This window comes from Rousettus aegyptiacus, unplaced genomic scaffold (assembly GCF_014176215.1).
Source record: "Rousettus aegyptiacus isolate mRouAeg1 unplaced genomic scaffold, mRouAeg1.p scaffold_m13_p_13, whole genome shotgun sequence".
Classification (NCBI taxonomy): Eukaryota; Metazoa; Chordata; class Mammalia; order Chiroptera; family Pteropodidae; genus Rousettus; species Rousettus aegyptiacus.
Genome location: NW_023416288.1, coordinates 31,376,966 through 31,391,187, shown reverse-complemented (window position 1 = coordinate 31,391,187; position 14,222 = coordinate 31,376,966). Strand labels below are relative to the sequence as shown.

The following is a 14,222-nucleotide window of genomic DNA, read 5'->3' as shown; positions in this document are numbered from 1 at the left end:
AAGAAATATTCCTTTTACAAAAGAAAATACTTTATATAATAAAAATTAAATTCTCCATAATATAAAATTAGCATTTAGCATAATTTCAATCAAAATTAAAAGGCAATATGTTTAAAATTTGACAAAATGATTCTGATGTTTATCCGGACATATAAGCATTTGAAAACAAAGAAAAACTAGACAAGACAGAGCAATTAGATATTAGATATAAAAATGCACAATGAAACTTTAATAATTTACATAGTACGGGCTGGGATCAGTAGTAAAGAGGATCTAGACAAAGACCCACTTAGTATGGCTATTTGGCATATAATAAACAATAATGGTACTTCAAATCGGTAAGAAAGAAATACATGGCATTAAGATAAAAAAGATACCTTCTTGGAAAAAAAATAACCTGAAACTTCTCAGCTCACTCTTTACCATATATAAAAATATATTCCAGATGTACTAAAGTTTTAAACATATAGTGCGAAGCACACAGTTACTGGAATGACTGACTGATAGTGCTGGTATTCAGAAATCTACTTCCAATTTTATTCATAAAGGTCATGTGACAAGATCAAATATTCACTTCCCCAGTCTCCCTGGTAGCTAGAGGTGGCATGTGACACACTTGTGGCCATTAGGACATCAACTTAGGGGTTTAGGGGGAAGCTTCGGTTCGCTGATATAGAGAGCCCTAAGTCTTTGTTCTGCCTGAAACACAGACTCCACAGCACTCATCTTGTAATTATGAGGCCGGCAGCATCAGGAGGTGTGCTGGCAGAAGGGAGATTGGAAAGCGGGACCTATAAGGGGATTACTGAGCTAGTCTGGACTCAGTGATGTGGGAAGCTTTAAGGAACTGTTCTTAGATATTCTTATTTTTCACCCACTTGAATCCCAACTGCTTCTAGCGAAGTTTTATAACCTTAGGTAGAAAAAAAACTACCCTAAATTTATAAGAAACCCCAAATCTATAAAGGGAAATGCTGATCAATCTAACATAAAAACTTTTAAAACCTTTAAAATTATAAATGAGCAAATATATATCATCTGTACTTTTAAAGATAAATGACAGAACAGGAAACATATGAGACATATATAAGACTAATAGGTTAATATACATACACTACTTATAAACAGAACCATGTACAAAATTCAATGGAAAAGTGGGTCCTTTTTGACTTGGCCTCAGAGACCCAGCACCAATTCTGCCATGCTATACTCTGACAGCTACAGCAGTTGTGAACCCACCCAGATTCAAGGAGACTGGACCCGGACCCAGACCCACCTGTAAGACCAACATCAAAGAATTGGCAGGCATATTTTAAAACCACTGTAAGCTCTAACTGTTGAACCTAGCAATTCTTCTAGGAACTTATCCTACAGAAGCAAGCAAAGTCGTGTATAAAAGATATACATAAAGAACGTTTATTTTAGCATTATTTTAAACAACAGATCTCCAACTTCCAGCATGTCTCAGAATCACCTGAAGACCTTGTTAAAACTGAGATTGCTGGGTCCCACTCAGTGTTTCTGATTGAAGTGGTCTAGAGTGGAACCGGAGAATCCACATTTTAAAAAAGTTCTGGGTGATGTTGATTTTGTTGCTCTGAGAAACAGACTTTGACAGTCAGTGATTTATAACATTACCACCTCAAATCTTATCATTGTACTTGTTTTTCCATTTCATAAAGAAAATTTGATCCAAATATATCACCATGGAACAGGAAGAAATCCCTGGTCTTGTTACAACCTGGCAAACATTCTTTTAATCACATTTTTGATGGGAAGAAAACTCTTTGGGAAACTGAATCATAAATTCTGATCTTCGAACCTCAGCCTGGAATTGCTCAGTAAGATTGATGTGGAACCTGACATTGTGGGGTGGAGGAGAACCTTACAATTACTCTACACATCCAAGCAGAGGCATATTCATGACTAATGTCGCTGCCTCATCCCCTTTCCGGCGTACTTCAGGCAGAATCTTTCAGATCCCCAGAGCCTGTTACTCACTTGACAGGTATGGAATACTAGAAGTAGTAAAGCAGTAACTTTCCTAGGATACTAACCATTTTTATACTAGGAAGCTTACATTTTCCTTAAATTGGCATTCCGCCATGAGTTTGAAAGTGTTTCTTGTTTTGTTATGATACTCGATCTTTACGGCTGCTGTTATTGGTTATATTCTATTCCTATCAGCTTCACCGAAGCAGAGAGTAGTCTATGGAGAAAAACCTGGGGTCGAGCCCCAGATCATCTGAGTAATACACCTAAATTACTCACCCCAAAGTGCTGACATAATTCACTTCCTGAAATTCAAACTCATGATATGAATCCCAAAATAGAACCATATCATAGTCCCAAGAGCTAGTTTTAAATAATGCGCAAGACAAACATTTCTTACTTTGAGCTGTAGTCGCACTCTGGCCAAAAAGAACTGCCAACAATTTTCTCTGGAGTCCACCAAGCCCAGAGCACGAACTTCATTGCGAATTCCAGAAATTATCTTGTCTACATCTTCATCACTGAAGAGATCCAGGATTTCTCCTGCCCCCAAAGGAATGAGTAGCATTACTACAAGACCTCACAAATTTAAGTTTTAGATATGACCCAATGCTTGAAATGCTTTACAATACAAAGTGCTCCTTAAATATAAAGCAAGACTTTGAAATCAGAAATGCCATTTTTCCTTTTTTGCATTTACAAGACACACAATACATGGAGGACAAGTATGATGAACACACCCGCTAAACTTGTGCACGCAGGAATAACATTTACTTCACTGAACGCCCTTCCAAGTCACCTCACATCCATAAGCAGACTAAGAAAGCAATACACCTCAAATTAGTTGGGTTTATAGGTTTCTTCCCAAAGACTGCCCCAGCAAACATCTCAAAGACAAATTATCTCTCTTTAAAGTTCACTGAAACTACAGATAATTTGTCATCGGGGAAGATCTTTCAAGAACTGTGCTGGTTAAATCACCTGATGCCAGCAAGTCATTAATCAGCACGAGAAAGCTCTCATCTAGAACCTGGGCATCTGTCAGCAGAAACACAGTGGGCATGTTCTTGGCTCCAGTTCTGATGTACAAGTTGGCAAGATCTACCTGTAAGAAAAGGAGGCCATCATTCATGTTTCGTTAAAATGCTGACGCGACGTTGGGCGTACGCACACGAGCGCGGGCAGGAACTGAGTAGCTGTAACGTGAGAGCTGCATAGCGTTCTCGCCGTCTGTTTACATATTCTTTCCTCCCAGCACCCCGCTATGGGGGCTAACAGCATGACATCACCACCATTTCTGGCATAGAAGGATGAGTGTCAGTTCTGTGGTTTAATGGAGCACGGGGATAAAAACGGGCAGCTGCTGAACAACTAACTCCCTTCTAATAGAGTGGAAATTAATTCGGTGATGCCTCTGGCAAGCGATGCAGTGAAAAGACGTTTCTGCTCCTTTAAACAACTACTTCATTGAAAACACTGTTTGATTATTTATTTGGTTTTGTTTAGTAATACTGAAATCCTGTGATTTTTGTTTTTTTGTTTTTTAAATTTCTGGTTTAAAATAGCATTTGCTACAGACTCTTATTATTTGTTAAGTACTGTTGTGATTAAAAAGCAAAATATTATAAACACATGAGTTTCTTGATTGTTTTCATAATCTTATCCAAAGCAGAAGGGATCTATTCGCACTTGTTAAGGCAGAATCTTCGTTCTATCATATAGGAATACTAATGGTGTTGAATACTAGGTGTGGTCAATGCAAAGTAAGAAACGTATCTGTGTAAGCAAGTATTTAATAAAGTATTTTCTGAGCCAGGACTATACTCTTGATGCTTATATACCTATAAATATTTATAGAAATTTATTATTACTAATTTGACCATGAAGGAGCAGCAGCCAAACATAACTAAATCCTCCCTGTGGCTGGGGAGGCCTTGGCCACATCCGAGAGACAGAGCTGACATGTGCGCATTACTGATTTGCCAGGCGGAATGGGAGAAGGAGGGCCGATCACCTTTACTTGCCTGCAGTTCTTGGATTCCGAAGCCTTCGGTCAGAGTGATCTGGAAGACCTCGAGGCTGCACATGTAAGCTGCCAGCCGGGACAAGCTCTGCTTGCCGCTGCCACCCACTCCGATCAAGAGGGCATAACCCTGAGGGGACTGGAGGACTCGACTGATACGACACCTGGAGAGAGAAGATGCGCCTGCTGCACCGTGAACTCATTTTTCAGACAGATACTAAATTCCAGTTTTCATTTCAGACCTTTAGTCTTTGTTCCTCTGCTTCCCATCAAAGATGCTGCCCGTATCTGCCTCTGCAGATACAGTTTGCTTGCCTAACAAACTGTCCTATGCTAATAACATCGTGGACTCTCTTATTACTTTATTACTCTCGACCAAAACTCAAGAAAGAAAACATGTCTAAGGCCTTTTATCTAAGCTTCGAGTTTTTTGCTTAGCAAGAAAGAGCCCAACTTCACATCGACATCCATGAACAATGATAGCAAAAGGAGAGTGTCTTTGTGCCAGAAACCTTTGCTGTAGAAATATATGGGAAAGATTGGATCTGTGTAGACCACCAGACATCTCACACGCGACTTACTTCACGCAGATTGAACACTCACCTCTTTGTCTGATTCTTACTTCCTTTGCACTGAAGCTTTCCCTGTGCCTCAAGCACTAGAGAAAATTTCGTGAAATCATTCCTTGTTCTATGCTATCAAAGAGATTCTGAATGCTTATGCTTCCTACCCTTTATAATCAGGAATAAGTTGGTTTTAACACAATCTAAATATGGGTTTGATTCAAGAAATATTTCATTATTATGTTATAAATATTAAGAAAAGTAACAAAACATAAGCATATGGAGGCGCAAATGCAAAACAAAAACTATTGGACAGCAGCATTGTGTTTGCTCTGGGTTGCTTTTCTGAAGTGAATTTGAACTTCAGGCCCTGAATGATCCTTGTAGATGGCTTTTAGAAAGCACTTCTTGAACAAATGAACTTGAGGTCACTTATACTAGGACCAGTGTGTGCGAGCACTTCCTGAAAACCTGCAATGACTTAAAGAGACAGGTTATTTTTACAAGCTCAGCCATCTTGTTACATTTTACTTTACATAATCACACAATAAAACCACCTCGGGAAAAGCCGTACAATTCCTCTGGCACGAGTGAAACCCCAAGTTACAAAGCAGGGTTTTCATCTCATCTTAATGTATGCTCTGAGGTTTGTAACCTCACGAGATTCTCTAAGCGGCAAAGTCCCTTTCCACAGCCGTCAAGGACATGCTCTGAAATCATCTCTAACACTGAGGAAATCAGCTTCTAGCTCATAATCCCTGATCAAAGAACAGCCTTCCTTTTTAGGCCACTGAGAACTCCATGTTGAATGAAGGATTATAAGGGAAGGCGCCTTCCCTCTGAGGCAACAAGAGGGCTCTTTCAGCTGAGCTGTGACTTTCCCACACAGTACACACTAACCCGACCAAAATCAGTGTCGCTAACATTCACTTAACTCTGTGGTCGTTGATTCTAACTAAAACTGTGTAATCAGAGGGTTGTGACTGCAAAGGTATCAATAAAATACTTAACAGGCTTATAACTGATAATGAGGAGACCTCTAAAGTTTGTCTTAAGACAGTTGGGCTAAATATTTTACAGAGTAAATCTCTTAAAAATTGAATTCCCCACATTTTTCCATCTGTTTAGATTTCCTTCCTCACATACTTCTTTCCCTCTTGATTTTTTAATCATGATTTCATTATTTTACTTTGCCCAAATGTCACTTAGTAAAAAGGCCAGTGTTATTAATTGAATGGTGTCCCCTCAAATTCATATATTGAAGTCCTAACCCCAAGTACGTCTGAATATAAGATGTGGAAATGGGGTCATTGTACTTGGTTCAGATATCATTCTAAAGAAGGGCGGGCCCCACATCCAATATAACTGGTGTCCGTATAAAGAGGAGAAATTTGGACACAGACAGCACAGAGGGAAGATGCCATGCGAGGACTGGAGTTAAGCTGCCACAAGCCAAGGAACGACCAGAAGCTAGGAGAAAATTCTGGAACAGATCCTTAGCAGCACCTTCAGAGGGAGCATGGCCTTTCTGACACCTTGATTTCAGATTTCTTGCCTCCAGACCTGTGAGACAATACATACCTGCTTTCCTAAACCACTCGGACTGGGGCATTTTATTACAGCAGCTGTAGTGCACTAATACTAGCCAGGGAGGCATGATAGTGACTAGGGCAGTATGGGATGCGAGGATGCAGTCGGCTTCCCACACAGCAGCAGCAACGACAAGCTGCTTAGACTATTCGATAAATCGTGTTGTTCTTATGCTGAAATCCGTCCCAAAGCTTCTCCCTGAACTTGGAATATAACTGAAATGTCTTCCTCTGGTTACAAGGAAGTGCCCTGTCTAGGTAAGGCCCATTCCTGCCCCTCCATCCTTGTCGTATACTGCTCTCCCCACTTCTTCTACGTGCGGCAGCCATGCTAACTCTCTTGAAATCTGCCGCATGCAATCTGCTCTCACCTAGAATGCTCTTCCTCCAGCTCTTTCCACGCCTAGACCCTGCTTATCATTTTGACCTCACTTTAAATATCACCTCCTCACATAGATACCCAGTTCCTCAGCCTAACATTACTTTCTGATATGTTTCTGACGCGTTATTAGGATCCTTATAAATATCCATAGGAATCACTAAAATACAAGTTCGACAAAAGAAGGGATTGGACGGTCTTGCTTGCTGCTCTATCCTCAGTACCTAGAACAGTATCTGACAGCAGGGGTGCTACAGATGGTTGCATAATCTGTGCACGGTATGAGACGTCCAGTCTAGTGACAGCCATGCCAGCCAAACACTATACCAGAATGGGGCCTTTCTCCAATTGTCTGCCGAGGAAACATAGCCCTCCCCCTTTCCTAAGTTGCACACAGGTACTGAATAGGCTGGTAAAGTTCCTGTTTAGCACTCGGCAGGCATTTAATAAACATGCTTAATCCACGAAAATCAGTTTGAGTCCTTCTGGTCTCTGCTGCTTGTGAACTTTATATCTTTGCATGAGTCACTTATCGTCTTTCTTAATATTCTACCTAACAGGGCTACAGGAAAATGGCTGTGATGATGCTTCAGAAAGGCATGTACCTATGTAAGACATTATTAAGATTGCGACATAATTAATAGAGACACTATAGTTTTATATTGTAGGGCAAACAATAGATAAAAACTGATAGTTCAGGGTGCTTAGTACAATCTATTGAAAAACAACAATCGTAGATATCTAGCCATTTCTACTTTGTAAAAAAGGATCATGCCTAGCCAACTCACACATGTTGCATGGCATCCTCAAATAAAACCAGGTGCATGGCAGCATTCAGTTCATTGTAGTTGTCTAATGTCTCTGTAAGAATTGTCTTCAGCACCTTCCAGTCCTTGACTGGCATATAACACGGGTCTTCCCCACCATTAGCGAAGTGGCAATAGACGAGGGGCTGTTGAAGTAGCACACGACTGTCTACACCCTGCAGGAAGCGAAAAGAAAAAATATGGTCATGTCAACCCTCCGGAACGATTCATCTCGGGGCAGAGTGGCCTGTCGCGGATAAAGCTTTCACATCAATCCACGGGTACCTGGATGGGATGTTCCCAAGCACACACCAAGTACATTCTGGAATCACAGCTATTTGAGCAAGCTAAGCATTTGCACAATTTATTCACACCCATATCTAACTTCTGCCCCTACACAATTAATGCCAAAGCAAACAGCGACCTCTAACATTCAAAACTTACTTCGAAATATTTATAAGCCGTTTCCAGCAATTTTTTCTGAAACAAATCACAATCCTTCATGTCTATCAGCTTATCTCCATAAACGCGAGAAGATTCATGAAGCCATAAGCGTATTAAGTCATTTGAACCCTTTAAACATTCAGGAGAAGCAAATAAAATTCCCTTCGAAGAATAGGAAAAATTAAAAATTCAGAAGTTAATGACATTCCAAGATAATATTTTCCTTTAACATTGTCTTTAACTGTGTACTGAACTGTGCAATTTGATGAGTTTAAAGAAATATTATAAATAGTAGTACATACACATTAGTAGTTTTACTCTCTGATAAGCAACATTTAAAAAATTTATTATCATTATACTTATTTTTTGGAATGCAGCTAAAACTATTTCAAGAGTCAGCCCAGGAACTAAATACTGCACCTAAGAATTTGGGTCTATTAAGTTTTCCAACAGATTAATTTTCCAAAACCAAAGTATAAACAACTAACGTGAAAGTCATGGGATGATTTTTTTTAATTTGGAAATTTTTTGATATCAGTTCATCTCTTTCATTTCACAGATGGAGTATGTGATGCCAAAAGTAAACTGCCTGAATTCACACTTTGTGAGTACTAGCACCAAAACGTTTTGACCCCGACTCTCCCTCAACACTGCTCTTCGATGTCTTGTATTCATACAGATCCACTCCTCATGGAGAGGGTCAGCTTGCTCTGTGCTCAGAACATCAAGGGAGTTGTAAAGAATTAGCTGCAAAAGGCTAATCTGGGCATGTCAGGTGCAGCTGACAGACTAGATAAGAATGGTGAACAGACAGGCCTCTCGCCTACGTCAGCTACGGCCTTCCTTTCTTTTTCTTCTAAGACTGAAAATCTGCCTTTAAACAACACTTTATTGAGCACGGTCTTTCAAGCATATGCTAGAAATATAAAGATGAAAAGGAATTATCTGCATTCTCAGGAAGCCATTGTATAATGCAGTGTTACAGTTTTGAGGCAGTTGTGGAGTGATTTAGGAAAGAAGGTTATAAAAAGATAAAGAAACAAAAGCCTCCAAATATAAGTAAAGAAATCCCATGAAATTTTCCACCTCTCTCATAAAAGAACTTTAAATAACTTTCCAACTACTTTTACCATACAGCATAGAAACTATTAGTTGGACTTTTAAATAATTCCAGGTTTTAAATTGCCTCTTTGGAGTTTCCTTTCTAAATCAAATACATACGCACTGTCCTTCCACCAGGTAACCAAGGTACAAGTGTCAATGTCAAACTAAAATAATCTAGCAATTTAAGGAATTTTAACTTCTCTTGATGTGTGTCTAAAAATTGTAGCACATGAATGTGAAAAAAAAAAAAAAAGGCAAATTACCCCTCTTACTTGGCACAAAACAAAGCACTCAAATATTTACATGGAATAAACGAAATAGGGAATCTGGGCTTCCTGCTTCTGCTGCTGTCTCTAAGCAACCTGATAGGAAGTACCACTCTCAGTGATAACACGGGAATAACAAATCTGCCATACTTAGTTCATAGAGAAGTTTATGGTGTAAAACGGAAGAACACATACCAAGTATGCAGCCCAGTTTTAAACTAAGCTCTATGATTGAATGCCATACTATTACTAGAATCGTTCCTCCGCGCCAGCCCCAGTCTCATAACAGAGGGCCATCAGAGCACCTGGAAGACGTTCGACAGGTCTCTCAGATTGAAGAGGTAGTGGAACTTAACAGCCGTGGGCAGGAAGCTCTGGGTCATCATCTGGTGGAACGTGAGCGTTGCCTGAATCAGCGTGGGGCCGATCCTGAGAACTGACGGACTAAACGCTTGCTGCTGAAAATGGAAACTGAGGATTTGGCTATAGATGGTGTTCAGTGCATCCAAGGACGGAAAGTTGAATGCAAACACTGTGAAATGTCTCTACAAAGAAAAACAAGTAGAGTTGAATAAAATAAGAGTTGTAATGGTGCCAGATCAGTAGATAGCAAAAAAAAAAAAAAAAGGCCTATTTTTCTGTTCCCATCTGTATCCACGCCCATTGCCATTTAACTCTGTAGTGCCACCCACTCTGACTCTGGGCCCGTCTGTATGAATTGGCTGAGCCAACGGAATGAGATAGAAGTGACAACGTGACAGTCACTGTCAGAGGCTTTGTGTTTCCACACACTCTCTTAAGGTTCTACCATTGCCATAAATTCTACAAGCCTGCTAATGGACGAGGGACCCATGAAGCAGAGTCACGGTTGTCCCAATAACTCCAGCCCAGGCCACCCTAGATTAGCTGACAGACAGTAACTCCCAGACATGTGAATGAGCCCATCCGAGATCATTAGTCACCTAGCCAACCCCCAGCTGACTTCAGGTGAGTAAGTAACATTTAGTATTGCATGCTGGTGTATGGATGTTGGCGGTGGTTATTATTTTTAAAGTTATGTGCACACGAAAAACCTGCGCATAAATATTTATAGGAGTGTATAACTGCCAAAATGTGGAAACAACCAAGGTGTCCTCCATAAGTGACTGGATCAACAAACTGATACATCCCTACAATGATTATGATTCAGTGATAAAAATAAATAAATAAACAAATAGAGAAATAGACAAATAAATAAATAAATAAATAAAACAAGCTATCAAGCCATGGAAAAACAGAGAACCTTAAATGCATATTTAAGCTAAGTGAAAGGAGCCAGTCTGACAAGGCTACATACTGTATGATTCCAACTACATGACATTCTGCAAAAGGCAAAACTTGGGAGACAGTAAAAGGATTAGTGGCTGCCAGGGATTCATCAGGGAGGGGGATGAACAGGTGGAGCACAGGGGATTTTTAGGGCAGTGAAACTACTCCTTATGATGCTTTAGTGGTGGATACCTGTCCTTATTCATTTGTCGAGCCCCGTAGAACGTACAACACAAAGACTAAATAAACCCTAATGTAAACTTTAGACTTCAGTTAATAACAACTTATCAAATATTGGCTCATCAACTGTAACAATGTAAGGTGTTTATAATAGAGTAAAATAAGGCAGGGGGGTGAGAGAGTGTATGCGAACTCTATACTTTCAGCTAAAGCTGCTGAAACAGTTTGTAAACCTAAAGCTGCCTTAAAAAATAAAGTCTATTGATTAAAAAAAAAAAAAGCTTACATACTTAACCAAATTCTAGCAGGAACCCTAATCTGTACTGAAAAGCACCAGGAATCAAAACCTACCATGTGTCAGCATTATATTTAGGGGCCACCTGTGAGAGAGCAGTACTCAACACCCTACCTGTAGCCTAGGATTGACTGTGAAACTGCCCACCATTGGATTCATGCAGGTCACATACTGACAGTTGCGGATTTCCTTAAGCATCACCTTCTGCCTATCGTACCTGAGAGAGAGAAAACAGAGCCTTAAATCCAAAGACTGAAGTTGACAGCACAACAAAATCCACCAGTTCATAAAAGGTCTCATCACCGATTGTCTCCTTTGATCTTTAAAATCACTCTGTGATGTTAAGCTTGTTAGCCTTGTCTCAGAGGTGTAAGGATAAAAGCTCAGAACTGAAGGCTACATAGCTCCTTTGATGCCAGAATCAACAACGGGAGCCGAATCAATACGTATATTACTGCTTATTGATTCTCGTGTGACTCTGTTTCTGGTTAGATACTACCCACAGCCAGGCTGGGGGTTCTCCCTCGAGCTAACAGCAGAGTTCGCAGACTGCAGCGCCCAGGATTACCAGATGGTCACGTCCCAGGTTGAGCCTCTCTAAGGAATTCAGTGTGAGTTAATGTCTTAAAGAATTTAATACTTAAACTGGACAGATTATGTTTCTAAGATACTTTTCAATCCAATTCTTCGCTAGATACAATCGATTCTATTTATGAAAGAGAATGCAAAGTGAAACCCAAAGGTATCACAGAAAATGTTCCTCAGAAGAAAATTTGGGTTATTCTAGTTTTAAATGTTTATCGATAATTAATAATAATAATGATAATAATATTTCATAGAGAATAAAATACAGAGAATCGCTTACCAGTGTCCATAATCGATGTGCTGACGAATCAGAGCGTGGGGCTGAACAGTGCCATACGAGTCCACTTCGGGAACATTCATGTCATCGATAAAATAAACCAATTTTTTAGTTCCTCCTGGACCATAGTTACGACCAGCTTTTTTCTCTAGAGGTTTCTCAAGGATTCCTGAAACAAATAATTAATTCTGTCCGCCAGTCAGGTAAAATGTGACCTTCTGTCCTGTGTCCCTCATTATTTTTCCTCATCTGCTGCCCATTTCGCCCACTCTTTGGCTTCAACCATCACCTCTGCAGTTTAATACCAGAGCCATGTCTCTGGACACCTCCTTCCGTGTGAGGCTCTCCGACCAACCCCCCTCCTGCTTCCAGAGCTCCTCTTGCCTGTCCTTTCCTGGACAGTCAACGTCTGCAGCTCGATAGCCCATCTGAGACAAACCCACTGCTGATCTGAGCTCCTTCCTCCCCGTACCCAGCACGATGCTTGGCCCACTGCCCATCCAGGCACAGCCTGACCTCCCAGCCCTTCCATGCTGCCCTTGCACAAGCATCCAGGGACAGCTCGAGACATCGGAGTGCATAAGTGTAAGAAGATACTGTATGCAGACACTATCTTTCAAGCATATCAATTTACATTTCTTCATATGCCTGTATGACTTCGTGTTGATATGTCTGAGAGAAAAATCATGAGTGCAGAAAATCCTGAAGAATGTGTGCCTGAGATACAGTATCTAATTACTTGTGGAACTATAAATAGCTTAAGGACAAGGAACTATATCATGTTGCTGTGCTCCTGATGACAACCACAAGAAATTTGTTAAATAAACGAATGAATGTATGAACGAAGAAGAATATAATGAAAAAATTAACAAACACCTCTTTCAAGCTGCGACCTGCATTTCCAGATGCTTGCTGGGCATTAGTTTCTATCAGCCATTGGTTCCTAGATGTTTGGCCAACACCAAATATGCCTCTTTCCCCACTCAAAGGCACCTTTTCCTTTTTGCCTTCTGCGCTCGTTTATGGGATCAACACTCTCCTACTCAGCCAGATGCAAAGCCTCAACATAATCTGTCTCTCCTGGTCCCTGATCTGCTCAACCACAGCCTATAAATGGTTCTTCATGTCTCTCCCTTTTGGCCTCCCTCCACAATTCTAGTTCAGAGCAACATTACATTCAGCTAGTACATTACTCAGGGGGGCTGGTCTCCCCACTTCAGACTTCTCCTCCTAAAGTATAGCTTGTATCTTGTCAGTTTCTTGTTCCCCATCAATGGCTCACCATTTCCTACCAAATGAAATACATTCTCTTCAGCTTGCACCTCAGCTCTCTCTCTCTCTCTCCAACCAACCCTGGGTTCCTGGGACTATTCCAGTTTTAGCACTAAAAGTCCTCAGTCCAAGAAATCCCTTCGGTCTGGCAAACTTGACAGAAGGGCACTCAATCCATAGCATAACTCCAACCTACGACTCCTCCCTTACTTGTACCTCATCACTGTGCGTCAGTCAACTTAGAGATTCAATTAATTGAATGTGTCCCACAATTTTCAATTTCATGTGTTTGCTTAAGCTGATTCTTATATCCCAAATCCCATTTCTGCCTGCATACCACACAAAGGTCTAAAATCCGAACTCTCTTTAGAAAAGGCTCTTTAGATTCCTCATGCTAATAGGCAATCTCTAAATCTTATTCATGCCTGTGTCCTTCTCGGGAATTAGCATGATAAACTCATACCAAAGTCAAGTACTTTGTTCAACTATTGAATTACATCCCTAATCTTCCATTTACAAGTGATAAAGTGATCCCTTCTTTTGTGTCTGTGAATGAAAAACATGTACTGGACACAATACATGGGAAAAAGTAGATAAATAACATATATTTGCTAAAAGAAATGAATGAAATACTGCTAAGTAGATTCATTCACAAAGACAGGGAAGACAAACTTGATTAAGAAAGATTACAGAAAAATCACTCTTGTCTGAGTTAATGATGTCAGTGAGTAATAAAATTTATTATTAATCTCCACTGATATTAGCTAAGAAAATACAACAACACACACCCATGCACACTCACAACATAGAAACCACATTTGGGATAACTCGACAGGTTTTATAAACTACTAGACAGGTGGTTTTGCTGGCCCCACCCCTGACAATGTAACCCCACTATTCTGCTGGACCAAATGACAGACCTACAAATATCACCTCTTTATACTATTTCTCTTCTACTACCCAAGTCTACTTTGCTTGCCCTTCTGAACTCAGAATGGCCAACATCGTGTGGTTTTTTTGATTACACTGAAGCATTTATTCAGCAGTTTAAAATTCTTCTTATAGTTCTTCTAAGACTTAGCTAACATCTCATGGCCTGTCATTTCATCAACAGTTTGAGTGAATTTTCCCTGAATCAA

At 40.2% G+C, this 14,222-nt stretch overlaps 1 protein-coding gene across 9 annotated transcripts in view; it reads right to left on the bottom strand.

Annotated features, from left to right (window-relative positions):
* DNAH11 (dynein axonemal heavy chain 11) overlaps positions 1-14,222 on the bottom strand; it is a 264,624-nt gene that overhangs the window by 110,084 nt on the left and 140,318 nt on the right. For 8 of the 9 annotated variants that reach the window (XM_016159541.2, XM_016159539.2, XM_016159542.2 and 5 more), the window contains 8 exons: positions 11,815-11,980; positions 11,064-11,166; positions 9,472-9,711; positions 7,797-7,958; positions 7,335-7,528; positions 4,017-4,179; positions 2,974-3,097; positions 2,393-2,535 (listed from right to left, as the gene is read on the bottom strand). In XM_016159541.2, the coding sequence (XP_016015027.2) occupies positions 2,393-2,535; positions 2,974-3,097; positions 4,017-4,179; positions 7,335-7,528; positions 7,797-7,958; positions 9,472-9,711; positions 11,064-11,166; positions 11,815-11,980 (1,295 nt within the window). The remainder of the gene's footprint in view (positions 1-2,392; positions 2,536-2,973; positions 3,098-4,016; positions 4,180-7,334; positions 7,529-7,796; positions 7,959-9,471; positions 9,712-11,063; positions 11,167-11,814; positions 11,981-14,222) is intronic. The other variant, XM_016159540.2, reaches the window with a different exon arrangement.